At 42.6% G+C, this 17,287-nt stretch overlaps 1 protein-coding gene across 3 annotated transcripts; it reads right to left on the reverse strand.

Annotated features, from left to right (window-relative positions):
* Positions 1–1,335: 1,335 nt before the first annotated feature.
* fbxl4 (F-box and leucine-rich repeat protein 4) lies at positions 1,336–15,169 on the reverse strand. Of its 3 annotated transcripts, none has more exons than XM_028018900.1 (9): positions 15,063–15,169; positions 10,582–11,219; positions 9,205–9,541; positions 7,521–7,765; positions 7,180–7,393; positions 4,458–4,529; positions 3,481–3,605; positions 3,203–3,390; positions 1,336–2,252 (listed from the first exon to the last, which is right to left on the reverse strand). In XM_028018900.1, the coding sequence occupies exons 2-9, from the start codon at positions 11,076–11,078 to the stop codon at positions 2,089–2,091; spliced, it is 1,842 nt and encodes a 613-aa protein (XP_027874701.1). In that variant the 5' UTR covers positions 11,079–11,219; positions 15,063–15,169; the 3' UTR covers positions 1,336–2,088. The 3 variants fall into 3 exon arrangements, with proteins under 3 accessions (XP_027874701.1, XP_027874702.1, XP_027874700.1); XM_028018901.1 differs by lacking the exon at positions 15,063–15,169 and adding an exon at positions 13,357–13,506; XM_028018899.1 differs by lacking the exon at positions 15,063–15,169 and adding an exon at positions 13,104–13,234.
* Between the last annotated feature and the right edge of the window lie 2,118 nt (positions 15,170–17,287).

Below are 17,287 nucleotides of genomic sequence, written 5' to 3' on the forward strand. Positions count from 1 at the left end.
CAACAGCTTTATGTTTGTGTTCTTTCTCTACCACTTTTACTTCCAACCAGTTTAACTTTCAAATTGATGCCAGTGGATTTTTCAACTCTGCTTGAGTTTTACATTTTAAAAGAAAAAAATACATAGAGCAAGTTTGATCCTGTTCTTTTCTATCAGTATTTGCCCCCCTGCAAACTTGTTCACTTTTCTTTTGTTTGTTTTTTTTGTTTTTCTGTCACTTTACCCCCCCCCCATCATCATCAAATAAATGTTACTGTTGTAAATAAGAATTTCATTAATTCATTAAGTGAAGCTATTCAAAACAACATGGTCTCATGTAACATAAAATCCCTGTGAATTTAGGAAATATTCTGACTTCGAACCGTCAGACATGGTAGCAGCAGTATGATGCTGTGGGTCTGTTTGCTGCTCCAGGTCCTTGACGACCTTTGCTGCAACGTGACAGACTCTTCTTTCTGCCTGAAAACATGACCAAATCTTACTAAGTCCACCTCTGAATGTTTTCAAAAACAAACCAAACAAATTCATGGTTTTGTTTTTGTCGGAATCCGAAATTTCTCCACGTTGACGTAAAAAAGGATCATGGCTGGAATCAGCGAAAAGGCTCACACAAATAAGACTGGCTTTCTATTTACTCCAGTTATTTGATATTAACGTTTGTCTAATGGTCTGAAGAAGAAGAAAAAAAAAAATCAAGGAAAGACGGGAAATCTGTAAGGGGGCAAATACTTTTCCATAGCATTTCATCCAATGAGCAACAAGGTCGCTGATTGTTTCTTTTTTTCAGCATAAAATCCTAAATGAATCTGCAGCGATCTCTCTCCCTCTGATTCAACCTTTCAGCCTGAGGCAACACAGAAGCAGGAAGTGTGAACCCGACTATGATGGACGTTAGCAGAAAGACGCTCATATGCTGCATGTTCTCAGCTTAAAACACACCAATCCTGTTTTTTTATTATTATTATTATTATTATCATTGTTATTATCATTAATATTACTTTTTTTTTTTTCTCCAAAGAGTTTTTGCGGCGCTAGTGGCTCGTATTTTTTCTACAGTAGGCAGACAGGAAGGGGGGGTGAGGAGAGGGGGGAAGACATGCAGCAAAGGTCGTCGGGACCGGGAGTCGAACCCGCGACGTCCACGTTGAGGACTAAGGCCTCCAAACGTGGGGCGTGCTAACCCCCTGCGCCACCACAGCACGCCCCATTACTATTATTATTATTCGTTTGCCTCCTGCTAGGGTTTAACTAAAATCCGATAACATCTCGCTGTGGTCTAAATGAGGAAGAGGTAAGTGCAAGTACTTGATAATAAAATTCTAAGTTGATTTTCAGTAAATTACATCAATTTATTTAAAAAAAAAAAGGAGAAAAGGGGCATAAGCAATAAATAAACTAACAAACTGTTGCCTAAGTCTGCTTCTAAATACAAGAAACAAGGTGCTTTTTTTGAGGACCTCAAAATTGTTGTCTTTATTTCACAAATGAACGTAAATTATGCAGTTTTTTTGTTTGTTTGTTTTCTACAAATAAACAACTGCTTAAAACACAATTCCTGGTTATTCTGAAAACCATCGCAGCAACCAGGAGTGGTACGCTGTGAAACTGAGAACATTTGCACCCGATCATTCTGACAAGGCACTAAAAAGAAACACCTGGGTTGTGTTACTGTGATTGAAATAAAAGAAGTTATTTTTAACAGGTTTTGTTCACCTAAGCAAGCAGCACGATGCACGGATGTCGCTTCCTTCTCGTGCCGCTCGTCGCTCCGAGTTTCTCGTCCTTTTGGTGTTTGGCGATACAAACAAAAAAAAAAAAAACTAGACGTTGAGTGTCAGATTAAGAGAAGAGCTCAACAACCCTGATTCGGAGCGCGGCGCAAAATAACAAAGAAGGTTTGTCATGTCGTACAGTCTGAAGGCCGGCTGCTTGTCCGTTCAGTCAAAGTCCCAAGAATCTCTCTGTCGACGTCCGACCCCTACGAGGACGTTAGCTCCTCCCGGCGTTCGCGTGACTCGGACCCGTCGCGGAGCCAGAACCCGCTGGTGAACCTCTCGCCGGTCGTGACGCCTCTCGGCCGGCGTGGGGTCACTGAGTAAAACTTTTCTTGATGGCCACGCCGGGGAAGAGGCTAGAGAGTTCCTGGACCGCCCGGGTGTCCACCTGTGAGCAGAAGGAGACGTCCAGCAGGACAAGCCGAGGACACGACTGGAGGAGCTTCTTGAGAGACGCGGCGCTCACCAACCGTGTTCCTGACGGTGAAAAAATAAATGAATAAAGCAAAAGACTTTGAAATCCAAAACTATGAGCTAATTTTAAATGAAACTGAAGTTACTTAGTTCACAGATTAATGTGCAACTGGATTTATCATCATCAACATTTCCATCTTACATTTTTAATGCATTCATTCGCCTTAAACCTTCTTGCGCGATAGCAAATTTAGCTGGACGATAAATCGTCCCAGAAGTTATCACGACAAACAACAATGCTGTTGTTTTGAGACCAGGTTCAAAACCATTAACTGAATTATTTTCGAAATTGCAAACAAAAAAAATCTCTAGCTTAGTGGGATTTTATGCAAACGTCCCTTTTTTTGAAACCACAAGTTTATATGCACCCAAATAAACCTCACTGTCTGAAGATAAATCGCACCTCACTTCTCTTGTTTTAGGTCAGTCAGAATGACCTAAATGAATTCTATTTGCTAAATAAAGAATGAGAGAGATTTTTTTTTCATTGTCTTCAAATCAGAAGTTTACATACCTTTCCTCAGAACTTGGTAGAGTTGCCTTTCATCTGTATGAGTTGGGTCAAAGGTTTGGGTTTCCTTCCACTAGTGTGTGAGTGTGTGTGTGCAGATACTCTCAGTTGGGCTGCAGCTGCTAACTAAATACATTTTGCACCGTGTACTTTCCAATGATGTTAAACCGCTATATTATACATGCATATATGTTTGTTGTTGTGGTTTCTCCGTTTTGTTTTCTCTCTTTCTGCAGGCCTAGAGGCAGACTGTCACATTCTATCTATGCTTCTTTCTCTCTTCTACTCCTCTTTTCCTTTAGACCTTTTCTCCCTTTCTTTTCTCATCTCCGTGTCCATTACATTTGAAACAAGCCCAAAGCAATTAACTTTAAAAAAAAATTATAAAATCAAAACAGGGTGATGTGCAACGTTAGTAGCTGTCCAAACACACAAAGCGTACCCAGTATGTCGAGGTGCTGCAGCGCCGGGCAGCCCGCGGCCAGCTCCTCTATGTCCGAGTCGCAGACGGTGCGGTTGGCGGTGAGGAAGAGCTTCCTCAGTCGGGGCAGGCTGCGGGCGAGCTGCTGGAAGCAGCCGGTGCTGCTCTGCAGGGTGGGACACCAGCCCAGGTCCAACTCCTCCAACGTCCTGAGCCGCCGCAGAACGTCAAACTGTAAGGGGCCGTTGCTCCGGGGTACGCACAGCGCTCTAAGCGTGGTGTCGTGCTGCGTTGCTTACCTGCAGCCGGTAACGAGCTCGGCCAGGCCTCGGTCCGTCAGGTTCCTGCAGCGCCACAGGTCCAGAGAGCACAGGGAGCGGCAACGAGTGGCCAGCATGCTGGCAACCACATCATAGTCCTCAATCTGCAGAGGCAGACGGACGTTGACTCTGATCATCTCCTCAGGTGTGTGCAGTAGGAATGTAAAACTGTAGTTTGGAACTTTTATTTTAAAAAATCAGCTCTTATTATGTTGTAATAATACTGTGAAAAAATATGTGAGAAAAAAAGGAGCTCCTCTGCCTCCTCCCAGCACTTACTGCAGAAACACACCACTAAGTGAGAAATAACCAATCAAAGCCAAGAGGAGTGTGTATGTGCTGCTCACACCCTCCTAATTTCTCTCTGCTATGCTACAGCTGGTACAACACAACAACGCCTGCCACAACCGGATGCTAAAGCCGGTTAGCATTCATTCTATGACGATGGTTAAACAGTTTTCCTGGAACAGTAAGTTGTTGCTCCACCGTTAGCACATTTAGCAGCATGTATACAAGAATTATTGACAACATTAGGCCCCTCCTGCTGGCTCTGACTGGTAGCTCATCTGACTCATATGAAATTCTCACAACATGGTGACAGTTTTAACAAATATGGGGGGAAAAAACCCTTTTGTTATAAAAGTTACATATTGCAGCTTTAACAAATTCTGCTGGATGATACATTATCTTTAATTTTTCAAAGAACATTTGACACTGAACCTGGAAGATATTTGAATCACTCTGGTAAATCTTATTTGCAAAATAGTTCAGATTCAGTTGGATTGGATCGAAACCTTTACCACAGACTACAAATTGATTTTAGGTCACATGACCTAAATCAGCATGGTTTCTTATCTTGGAATCTGTTTTACTTTAATCCAATATATTTTGGGTCTAAAAAAGTGGCTCTCAGAAGCACATTTACAGCTTTTTATTTGATTTGTTTATTTTCTTACCCTCACGCAACTCCCCAGGTTGAGATGTCTGATCTCAGGGCAGAAGGTCAGGATGCTGAGGATGGCTGTTTGCTACAGAGAGAACATAAAGAAAGAAAGAAAAAACACAAATAAAACAAAAAAAAAAGAAAAAGCAGAAAAAAGTAAGAGGCAATTTTAAGAGGCGGTTTTATGCGTTTCCCAGCCACATAGTGTCATTTTAGCACACAATCAAGCAACTGTGTTACCTTCAATTGTTATTAAAATGCTACATTTATCAAACATGACTTAAAGAAATGCTACTTTGTGATTTAACATCTTGAAATTGGGCCTCTGTCTCTTTGAAAACTCCTGCTATTTCTGGATCTCCGCCTTCAGGAAGTCATCACAACACGGCTCCTCTATTAACCCTTTAGCAACGTTTTTACCAGTGTTGCACTGAGAAGTGGCTCCCATAATGAGCTCAGCAGATGTTCAGTTCCTCCAGGTGTTTGCTAATTGCTGCTGGCTAGTCTGAAGGAGCTGAGTGGGGGACAAACCCTCCGTGACGTGGAGGTTTGGCAGCCACAGCTCAGAGGAGGAGCTTCGTCCTAGCAGGCGGCGCTAGGTCCAATCAGACGTTTTGCTCAGCTGAATGGTTGCCATGGAGATTAAAGGATTTCTCAAACATGCATGAAAGAATCAAGGCAACACTCCAGGTATGTTTTTGATGAGGGAATGACATGACAACATGATGTAAAGCTTAAAAAAAAGGATACATTTATATGATACTGCCCCTTTAAATGTGAAAATGATGACAAAACATCACATCTAAATCACAGTGTTGCATTCTGCTGAGTCAGTCATGTCATCTGACCTTCCTTCAAACAGAACGTCTGTCTTCCCAATCAACATCTGAAGGAATTTAATAAAGCCCAGGAGATCAGTTCTACGCACTGCGAAGCGAGCCGAAGACGGAGCCTTCTCCTGTGGCGTTGCGGCGTGCGCCCAGATATGGAAATTCAACACGCCGATTGCCAACACGTGTACATCTGTGGCAGGAGAAAGTGTCAAGAGATGAAAGTGAAAGCCTCTTGTGAGTGCGTGCGTGCGCCGAACTCAGTCTGGCATCTTTATAAACGCCTTTCTCTCTCTCTCTGCGGTGAGCTACTCATTTAATTAGAGCGCTGACAGGGTAATGACAGCTGAGATGTCAAAATCCCCCCATCCCCCCCTCAGGCAGACACACAGCTCTCACTGTCTGTCCGCGGCATAAACAACCTGCGGCGCACGGCCCGGCTCCACCGCAGAAACCGCTCTGTCTATAGCACGCCGAAAACGCCGAGGCGCGACACGAAAACAACGCTCCTTGGACGTGCCCGCACCTGAACGCACGCCCGCGGACCCGGAGCTGACACGGAGCGTACGCAGCGAGCAACACGAGCCATCAGATAAGAAGCCGGATCGTTTTACGACAAATAGTCTGATAGTTTTATTAAAGCCGTACTGTACGTGTTTTGTTATTGGCGGGGGGTACAGGAGGCAGCGATACCTCAAGAGGTTTAAAGGTGAACCTGTTAAGTGAGAGACACTTACAAGAAAGCAGAGGTGGGAATAAAAACAGGAACTACTTTCATCTAAAAGATTTGCTAAAAGCCTTTTGATAAATGTATGTGTAACTGCAGTAGTAGCAAACAATTGAACCACATGAACAAATAATCAATTGTATCCCAACCAGTTCTTACATTGTAATGAACATTCATATTTTTCTTATTATTTTACTAATTACAGTACAATGTTTAACAGGTTTAACACTGTGGCCAGTAACTAGAATGTCAAACTTTTCAAAAAGTCAACACGCTCTCAGAATGCTAAGGCTAGTTAGCATAACCACCGACGATAGCAGATCAACAGTTTTCCTGAAATAGTAAGTTGTTCATCCTCCACTGACACATTTAGCAGCGCATACACGAGGGTGACTGACAGGAGCTAAGACACTCCTCCAGGCTCTGATTGGCTGTTTCTGACCGGGAGTCTCTTCAAACAGCAATAGCAGCTCGGGGTGGAAGTGGAGGACATCCATCTTTTCACAGATTATCTGTCTCATGTTACACTTTGACGACATGGTGATAGTTTTAAAGAAAATATGTGAAGAAACAAATTTTTATAAAACTTCCACACTCCAGCTTTAACAGGAGCCTTGGTTTGCTGAGACTACAAATTCAGCTTTTACGCAGCAGTATGTTAAAAGTCTTCCTAAGGTTGAGCTTGAAGTACGGAGGAGGATCCGTGGTGCTTTGGATCTGTTTCTGTACTGAAATCCTTCAGAACCTAAAAATAAACTCTGAAATATGAAGTTATATTAAGTAAACATTGGGTGTTTTTTGCTGGCAGTGAATCTGTGTACACCCCAACCTTGTAAAATGTTACATGAGAATACCAAGAGCTTTCTTATGGCAAGAGACTGTGGCTGCACAAAGTATTAACTTTGCCAACATCTAAGCCACAAGTGAATTAAATGTGGTTTCACAGTTTTTTTCAGAATAACTAAATAAAACTTCCATTTATTCTAAGGCTTTTTACACATCTTTACCGGGGGTGAAGAGGACATAAAGGAAACCACAAAGACTCAAAACGAAAGCAAATGCTTGAATGGTTTCTTAAGTGAAGGGTTTGCCAAATTAAGTCTCGGTTTTTCTGAAAAACGCTCGGTAACAGTGGGCCTTCTACATGTTGTTGCAGTCCACAGGTGACCAACACCTACCTCTATCTTGGTGCGGTAGAGCACCAGCCTGCGGAGGAGTGAGAGTTTGGAGATGTGCGTGAAGGCCCGCGGGTGGAGGCGGTCGCACGACGACAAGTTGAGCTCCTGCAGTTTGGGGCAGGCCTGGGCGATGACCTCAAGACACGGCTCATTCAGGAAGTGACAACACGACAACTCCAGGCACACCAGGCTGAGGCCGCGGGCCTTCATGAAACTAAAGGGGAAAAAAAACAGAACAACCTTCTTAATCTGGACTTAGAATATTTGTCTGCCATTCTGCCAACTTTAAAACTGTTCGTCCTTGCGAGTCTTTCCCCCCCCGAAGGTCGTTTTAGTCTGACCTGCTGAAGCCCGTCAGGGTGAGAGCGCCGCGGCTGCCCGTCCAAGACAGGTTGAGCCTCTGGAGGAGGGTGCAGCGGCTCTGCAGGTGTCCCAGGGAGGCGTCACTCAGCTGGGCCCAGTACGGCTGCAGGCTCAGCTGGGTGTACTGCAGCGGGTCGCAGCAGTGCTGGTGCAGCAGCTTGCAGGTCTGGGCCAGACGGCAGAGGTCAGGCAGGGTCAGGTGGCTCAGAATCAGCTGGATGAGCTGAGGACGGCAAGACCGGGAGGGGGGAGAGAGAAGGGTCAGGAAAGGAGGGGCGAGGAAAAGCGAAAACTCTTTTTAAGTGACGGTAAAAAGCTGAAGGATAATAAGTAGAAGTGTGTAGAGAATGTTTCCTCTCTATGTAGGAGAGATCTAAACGGCTCTGATGTTCCGCTCTGTGTTTGTGTTGCCTCTCTCGCAGACAAAGAGCGATTGGCGGGTGTGTCGCGGTGGACCAACAACGTGCCGCGTTCTGGCCCGGTGTCGGCTGACGGATAATAGCTGTATTGTGTTTCGGAGGCGGGTACGCGGCGGTTTGTGAGGACCGCCTTTAATGGCAGCGGTTTGGCGCGCAGATGGGACGAGCGCCACAGGCGTTTTCTTGAAGCGTGCCGCAGACAACGTGACGCGAGGTCGGCCCGTTTGGATGAGGACGGAGCCCCAACACGTTAATGTGTTTGTGAGGAATGCAGGAACATGGGAGAGTATTTGTAAAACTTTTAACTTTTTAATCCTTTTGGTCACAAACCTCAGTGTGTCTTATTGTTGTGCCACCTGACAGAACAACAGAGTAGAGCGTGATACGGGAATCCCCACACCATAGTTCTGCCACCATCGTGTTTCGTAACAGGCAACGTGTTTTCCACTAATGATGCATGAAGTTACGAAAACATGTTGGTAAATGTTGTTAGCAAGGTATGATTTGTAATAAATAAACAAATCAACTGATCAGTGTTTGTGTTATTGCAAACAGAGATTCTAAATTAGCGACTCCAGCAACAAGAATTAACCTCATCATTTCAGCATGATTTAATTGGAAAAGTTGCCTTTCTCTGCATCTGTTGCTGTGAAAATCAAACACTTTAGTTGAAGTTTCTAAGTGACTTTATCAAAGAACATTAAAGGGACAGCATCATGTGTTTTCCAGGCACACAGTGCAAATTTATAGCACAATCAAGTAACCATGTTACCTTCAGTTGTTATAAAAATGCTATAAATATAAAACATGACTTAAAAGAAATTTGTCTTTGTGATTTAATGTCTTGAAATCGGGCCTCTGTCTCTTTAAAAACTCCTGCTCTTTCTGAAACTCAATCTTCGGGAAGTCATCACAACATGGCTCCTATTAACCCTTTAGCAAAGTTTTATCAACGTTGCCTGAGAAGTGGCTCCTATAATGAGCTCAGCAAATGTGCAGTAACATCGGGTGTTTGCTAATTGCTGCTGGCTAGTCTGAAGGAGCTGGAATGCTGGAGCCCGGCTTGGAAACTGCAGCTCAGAGGAGGAGCTTCATCCTCCTTGGTTTGTTTTTGAACAACATTGTAACATGATGAAAAGCTCAAAAAAAGTCAATGTTACATAATGCTGCCCCTTTAACATTAAGGTTCCTTTGACGTTCGTGTTTTGCTCGGCGCCCTGCAGTGTGTTTATTCCGCCGTCACCTCATATGGCAGTTTGTCAAAGTAGCCGTTGGCCGTCCTCTGCTGCTTGCCGTCTCCTCCTGGTCTGAAAGGACCGCCGCCGTCAGGCATCTCGTCCTCGCTGTCGCTCAAGTCGCTTATGTCGATAAGAGGCATCTTATAAAGTGCGAGCATGGGCCTCTCCTTCACCCCGCGGAGGATGACGGCGTCCAGCTCGGTGTAGTACTCCAGCAGGGAGCTGTTGACCTCCAGGCGGAGCAGATTGGTGGGGAAGTTGATGTGCTTGATTTTCGGGGAGAACCGTCGAGACTGTGGGGTCAGCGCTTTGGTGGGCTTTCCTGACCACAACACCTCCCACCTGGACAACAGACAGCACACTTAGCATCGCACAAGGTTTTACGGGCTGATTAGGGTTAATGATTGCGTGTTAAAGGATGTTAGCATGAGAAGTTGGTTTGCTGCTTCTGCTTACTGAATGTATTATTAAACACAAATTAATCAATTAATTGAAAGATAAATTAAAATTAGCTCAATAATTTCCAGTCTGATCATTAATCCTTCTTTGAAGGCCAATTTTGTTTAAAGTGAAATCATAATCCATAATCCAAAATTATGGTTTCGTTTGTGCGTTTTTTTTCCTCTTGTTTATTGATTTTTGTTGTCATGTTTTCATTTGAATATTAAAAGTTTTTTCAAGTTCAAGTGTTAATTGTTCTTTACAAACTTACGTTTATTTCTCTCTGAGAGAGAAAACTTGCATTATTATGTAATTGTCAACAGTGATGGCATAGTTACTTTGAAAAAGTAACTTTAATCGGATTACTGATTACTCCTCGAAAAAGTGACTGAGTTAGATTACCGATTACTTGATTTGGAAAGTAACTAAGTTACATTATGTTTTTTCTAGAAAATTTCTGGGATTAATCTCAAAATTTCTGAGTTTGTTCTCCTAGGAAATGTTCCGCTTTTCAAACTATGAAATTTTCTTGCTTTTTCTAGAACATTTCTGACTCAGAAATTTCTACTATAATCTGAGAAATGTTCTATAAAAAAACAAGGATTTTTTTTTGTTTCAAACGTCAAAAAAGTTCAACTTTTGCAACTTTTCAAAAGTTGAAAATGTTCGAAAAACTCTGAAATTTCCATGTTTTTTCTTGAATATTTCTGAAATTAATCTCAAAATGTCAGTTTTTTCTAGAAAATTTCTCACATTTCAAACTCAACTTTTTTTTTTGTTTGTTTTCCAGAAAATGTTGAAGCTTTTTGGTTGGAATTTACTCCTCTTTTTTTCCTCCCCTATCCACAATGGCCAACGTTTGCCATGCTAGTGCAGGAACCCTGTTCTAGATATTGCTGATGGAAGTTGCTTCAGGATGTCATCACTGGGGGGGCTGTTACCTGACATCAGTAGGCGGGCGTTGGGAGAACGGGTTGTGGGAGCAGGCCAGGATTTGGACGATGGCTCCAGGATAATAAGTCTCAAACACCTCCACCGCCGTGGGGTAGACGGGCTTCTCAAAGCCCAGCTCGATGTAATCCTGACTGTAGAAGCCGTCGGGGGTCCGGCGGAACGCTAAGGGAGCGCTGGCGCACTGTTCCCACCACTTCCCGTAGGCTCTGAACACGGCCGTCTGCGTGAAGTCCCCCGAGCTGGGGTAAACGTTGGGGATCCCAGCCAGGTTCCACATGGTGTAGGACATGCTGTTCTCACTGCCATAGTGGGAGCTGAAGTCCAGAACCTCCATGGCGTACTGCTCCACCACCACACTGACCGGCAGCACCGCCCGCTGGCCCGACTCCACGGCACGCCGGCTGGTCAGTGCCTCGCCTCGAGTCCCGCTCCTGGAGCGCCGCCGCAGACATATATAGTAAAACATGCTCAAGAGGGTTAACATAGGGAACTCTGGGAGCGGCGGGGGCAGACGGGGGAAAGACGGAGGCTAGACGAAGGGAGAGCCTCCGGCTACGGGTAGCGCATTGTCTCGAGGGCTGGGGACGGACAAAACGCAAGCTAGCGGCCCGGCTGCATGCATGACCTGTGGGGTTAGGCAGAGACAAACACATCCATGAGTGGGACGAGGAAACATTAAGTCTGACACAGCACAGAGTACAACAGCTGTCAATCACACTAAATACACAAAGTGCCTTGTAAAAGTATTTACACTCAACTTTTTCCCCATGTGTCAGGTTACAGCTACATGCTTCAATGCCTTTTACAGGGAAAGTTGTGAAAACTTGAAACAACTGGAAAATCTGTGGGGGGTTATTTGTATTCAACCCCCTTTGAGTTTGATACACCAAAATAAAATCCAGTGATCTGATTAATCCATTTAAAAAGCAAATAAAAAATTAGTTGATAACACATCAGATTTGCCAACATTTTGAATGATAAGTACCTTCTTCTAATCCAACCATGTGAACTATTTGTGTTTTTGCCGTCTGGATGAAGGATTGGTTTCAGCGATTCCTTATAACTTTTATAATAATTTGTTGTAGTTTTCTTCGTTTTGCATTTACTGTTTGTACTGATTGTACTTCTGAACAAAATGTGTGTAGCAAAGTTATTCTAACCTACTTTTGTGGAACCTTGTTTTTAGCGAGACATATTACTGATCATCGAAGGACAGCAGATGAAAGATAGCCGTTTGGCTAATTATGGACCATTTGCAGAAATGTTCAAGTGTTATCCAGGCACAGAGTGCCATTTTATAGCACAATCAAGTAACTATGTTACCTTCAGTTGTTAGAAAAATGCTACAAATATCGCATATGACGTAAAAGAAATCTGATGTTGTAATTTAACGCCTTGAAATTGGGCCTCTGTCTCTATAGAAACACCTGCTCTTTCAGAAACTCCACCTTCAGGAAGTCATCAAAACATCATATATTAACACTTAAACAACTTTTTCACTGAGAAGTAGCTTGCTCAGATCCTCCACCGGGTGTGTGCTAATTGCTACTGGCTGAGGAACTGAGTGGAGTTGAAGGGGGAAGCAAAACTAGACAAGTCCAAACCTATAGAAAAGTAATAAGAATAAAAACATTTATCTACCTAAACTAACAGGCTATGCAAGGAGAATAGCCCAAAGGCCCATAGAAGCTTTGGAGGAGCTGCACAGCCCAGGAGAATCTGAAGAAGTCATTGTCGAACAAAAATGAGTTCCATTTGGAGTGAAAATACATAAAACTTTGGGACCAAATGAGGAAAGGTTTAGGTGGTATAAATACTTTTGCTAGACACTCAACTGCAATATATAGACTTTATCTTAAATCAGTCACAAATACAAAGTTGTCCTTGTTTAAAGAGCAGCCTACAACGGGCAGGTCGGTCTGTCTGTCATCAGTGACCACCATGTTGGAGGTTTGTTGACAGGTACAATCAGCAGCCAAGCTGTCTGACTTCTATGTAGGTCAATCAGCAGCACCACTATTAGGGAGAATATCTGAGCGACTGTCAGCTTTAGTTAAAGTTTAACTTTCGACCTTACACAAACTCAGATATATATATATTTTTAGAATCCAAGATAAAATAAACAAAAAACAAATCTTTGGGGGAAGGGCTTGTATTAGACAGCAGTGATAATTAAAGTTGTTAAAAGGTAAGAATATTTCTAAACATGAAACAAGGAACTTGCCCAATAACTCGTCTGGGTTTTTTAAATGGAAAAGCCCCACTCTATAAGTAGTATATGTCCAGCAGCCAGTTTTCTGTACAACTTCAGTAACGTGACACTAAAACGTGAATTTTGTTTGGTGACATTAAACAAGCAGCAGTTTTTCTGTCAGAGGTGGCTAATGTTAAATAGCTGGGGTTAGCTAACATTCAGACAAGCTGAGCTGTCAAACATGAACCGCTGGCTTCCGCTTGGCAGCTTTAACAGCAAAACACACAAAAACAAATGAACAGGAAGTCAATTTACGGCAAACGAAGATCGATATGTCCATTCATGGGAATGTATCTTCTTCTTTTCATCAGCTGTAGCTGGATATTTCAGTCCGCTAAATACGTTCCTGTCGCTTAGCTCGTGTTGCCTTCAGTGACCAGCAGGACAACGCATTAAGTCACAAAGAGTGCACTAAATCCAACTAGAAAATGTCGTATTTTTTAAATATAACCATAAACAAATCACAGACTAAATTTAGTTTAAATTTGTATAATTAAATATTAGTTACCCGTGATAACTTCAGTAGAAATGCTTCGTTCTCCTCCTTGTAACATCTCCACCGCTGCAATGAATTACTTTTGCTTAAAGAAAAAATAAACCAAAACGAAAAGACTAGCGAGTATCGTTTGAACCGGTTTCATCAAACGCTACATATCTGACTTGTTTTAAAGAAGTACTAACTAGGCGCATGTACATAAAATTAAGAGTTCCGGGCCCGTTGTGAAGGTGACACGAGTTGTCAACATCCGGACGGCGAGCTTTAATCGCAAAGGATTATGGGGATCGTAGTTCGTATGCTGCAGGGGGGAAAAAATACCACAGACTTTAAGAGAAAATTCGCATGTATAGTTGTACGTTCATCAAATTATATGTGTTATAGTTATTGGGAATTAAAATGTAATAGGACTAAACCAGAACGTGCAAGATAGCCAGAAATAGCTATTTACCGGGAAGTAAATAAATCTGTTTTGTTCATACGGAACAATTCAACAACAATAATTTAGATGTAACCTTTTTACTAAGTCCTCCTTAATGGCTTAACATCAGTTAACTGCATCTCCTGCTGGTTTTTCACATTTCTATAAAGTCACCAAACTCTCCCAGAGTGGCCTGGCTTTCTTAGCACACTCTAGTCCAGATTTCACATCTGCCTCGTTTAATCCTCATCTGAACCTGTCCATGCAGCTAGGACCAAAACACTGAAGCACATCAGAGAGAGGGGGGGAGAGAGCAAAGCCACCACACCCACATATGCACACGCACACCCCCTCTCACACACACACATACACATACATAAAAAAGGCCCATAAACAGCATCCAGACAGATTTAGAGTTAACAAGATAGAATAATGTGAGCAGTGAGCTTCTGGGCCTGCACCCTGATTGACAGGCCAGGCTGCTGTCAGCTCCTCCAGGCAGGCATCAGCGAGCAGCAGCTCTGCTACTGTCAGAGCTCTGTTCTGGTCCACTGTGCCACCCATACATATGCACACGGCCAGGCTCACTCAAATGCAAATGGGAGATGAACGCACACACAAGTGCCTGAACAGATACATGTACACACACATAAATGCACACCCATGCACCGACACACCCTCTGTACGTTCTTTTTATGCCCCAGCTGGTAAAAGGCAGGAAAATAATAAGTCTGCTGTACCTCCCCTTCAAGCCCCCACCCACACCACCCTCTCCTTCTATTTTTTTTTTTTTTTTCTTTTGCTTGGACACATGAAAGCTGGTTGTTGCGCATGTGAAGCACCGCGCTTGGTTATTCTCATTTAGATGGAGAAAGCAGCAGCCCTGCTTTGTTGCCGGTGTTCTGTTTTACTTCGATACTCGGAAATGAAAGAGCAATTTGTGATGTGTGTTTTGTTTTTTTTACACCTGAAAGTATTACACGGCTTTCTCCGGCTTTGCTTTTCTGTAAGACTGTCCTATGCAGACCTCAGGAAGGGCGTGTTTGTAAAAGCAATTTCTCCAAAAGTTGAGCTATTGTGTGAAAAGTGAGCAAAAACAAGAATACACTTGGTTTGCTAAGTGTTAAGCACTGGAAAGTATAAAAAAAATGGTGATGTCTGCCAAAATATATCTCATATAACAGACCCACACATAACAGGATAGAGCTGTGAAGTGGAAGAAAAAGACTGCATAGTTTAAAAAAAATAAAATAAAAAAATAGTCTGAAAACGTAAACACTTTTTACAATCAACACACCTTTTGACTCGTCGGAGGGGCAGCCAGTATGAAGCAATGTTTCTTGTTGCTCTGTGAAAAACAGTGTCGTATTAACGGCTGTAACTGCTTTACTAACTGGTCTATACTAACTGCTCTATTTGAGAGAAAACAAACTAACTGCACTACACAAAAAGTGTTCAAAAGTTCAAAACATAAACGTATACAACTCAAACCAGAAGTCAAGGGCTTCACCACTCAAACATCAAAATTACTGGCAAAACATTCAAATTTGCTGTAATAAATACACATGTGGTTATTTACACTAAATATCTAGCTAGCTAACTAAATATTTAGTTTGGAGTTACTTGCTTGGTAACTAAATACCTTTGTGGCTAAATAAATGTTTAGCTTCAAATATTTAGCTTGCTAACTAAATATTTTGTCTGAGCTACCTAGCTAAATAGTCTAGCTAGCTAAATGTTTAGCTAGCTGGCAACCTAGCTAAATATTTAGGTTGAAATTGAGACAATTATAAATCAGTGAATGGTATTATGATATATTAAACCCTATCTTTTCTCTTGTAACTTCACAAACGTCACATGAGACCTCCAGCTAACGGCCAACGTAATTCTGGATCAACCACAGAAAGCCGGAGCTCAGGTGTAAGGAGTGACAGGACAAATATCAATCATCCAGTCAGAAAGTCTGTCCATTATGGAAGAGATGGCAGGAGGCTGTCATCATTGAATGAAAACTATAAGAAGTTTCTTTTGAGGTTTGCCACAAGCCATATGAGGGACAGAGAGAATATCTGGAACAAGGTGTTCTGGCCAAATGGGACCAAAGGTTGACTTTTAGGTCTACCTGCAAAATGTCACATGCGGCAGGAAACTGAGCGCCAAATCTTACTATCAGTTTATGCAAGACTTTGTGTTGGTTTATCACATTAAACCACATTTTAACCACATGGAGGTTTGTGGTTAAAATGTGGCAAAATGTGAAAACGACTGAAGGGTATGAATACTTTTTTAAGCTGCTGTAGAAGAAGAATGTGATATTACATTTTTCAAATGCCATACAGTTCTGGTTATTTTATTTTTTTCTCTTAGTGTGATTTTTTTTTTTATCTACCAGATGCAAACTAGTACAGTAAGTTCAGCAGTGTACAAATTCATTCCAAATACATCAGAGAGTGACCTTTGGAGAATGAAACAGTTCCTCACCTGAACAAGCCTCCCTCTCTCAATAACTTCAGATCGGTAATAGTTTAACACTTTGATTCGTCACATTTTTACTCTTACAGCTGCATCTTTGTTGTATTCGACTGTTTGGTGATTTTCAGTGTTGTTTGCGGGAACAGAAACAGGTTTGTTCTTACCGCCGAGTCAGGAGCCAAACATTCAGCAGACTTTCAAACATATTCCTTTCTACAGACGTTTCTTCTTCACAGTACTTTCTAGTTCGACACAAATGAATTCATTTGAAATACTGAGTCGTACCTAACTCGCTCGAGTCAGTGCCAGGCATACCGTCAGAAAGCACCAACTTCTGGGTTAATTTATGAGGAAATAGCAAGCGGTTGTGTTTTTTATGTTTGTTTTTCTTTTTTTTTTTTTTTACAGATTATTGACATAAAAAAAGCTCCTTTTTTTTCCTATGTTCCTTTTCCTATGTTGTTTTTCATTAGCTGATATTTTTCCTTCTTTTTTTTTGTTGATGTCTAATTGTAAGCCCAAAAGTGTGTGTCTTGTGTGTCCTGACAAAACCCACAACACACAGCCGCCACGAAAAGTGCGCACCGATACTTGAGTGAACTAAGGATATTAACCCCAGGTCTGATTTTCAGTGGGGATGATTTAATTCAGGCCTTCCTCTCACCTCCGCGGCTCTTGGCTCTCATGAACACTGATCGTTTCAGTCACCGGCACGTTTGGGCCGTTTCCGGCTGATTGCAAAAGTTCCCCGACTTTTTAAGTCTCGGCGACAGAATTTGCAAATATAATTACCGCCGCGAGAAAAAACCCGGCCGAGATAGCGGCGAGGAGCTGTCATCTGCCATTGTTTCTCGCCCGTGTCCTCCAACTGAACTTCACCGACCGACAGTTTAATTGGTTTCAGGGAATCGAGTGTGAAGAGGAGCCATGACCTTGATCTTTCTCTCTGATAAATGATTTCCCCCCCCCCCTTCTCTTTTTGAACCAGCTATACATGCAAATATGAAGACCGTGTGCGTCGGAGTGCTGAGAGGAAAGTAAACAGATACA

The sequence above is a fragment of the Xiphophorus couchianus genome, chromosome 5 (assembly GCF_001444195.1).
Source record: "Xiphophorus couchianus chromosome 5, X_couchianus-1.0, whole genome shotgun sequence".
Taxonomy (NCBI): Eukaryota; Metazoa; Chordata; class Actinopteri; order Cyprinodontiformes; family Poeciliidae; genus Xiphophorus; species Xiphophorus couchianus.

What these genes read in the sequence shown, in the direction of transcription:
- fbxl4 (XM_028018900.1), bottom strand. Translation starts at nt 11,078, where the DNA reads ATGTTAACCCTCTTGAGCATGTTTTACTATATATGTCTGCGGCGGCGC. An exon ending in TCTACCGCACCAAGATAGAG is followed by an intron (nt 4,530 to 7,179) that starts GTAGGTGTTGGT and finishes TTCTCTCTGTAG; the next exon opens with CAAACAGCCATCCTCAGCAT. An exon ending in GCAGCACCTCGACATACTGG is followed by an intron (nt 2,253 to 3,202) that starts GTACGCTTTGTG and finishes TTTCACCGTCAG; the next exon opens with GAACACGGTTGGTGAGCGCC.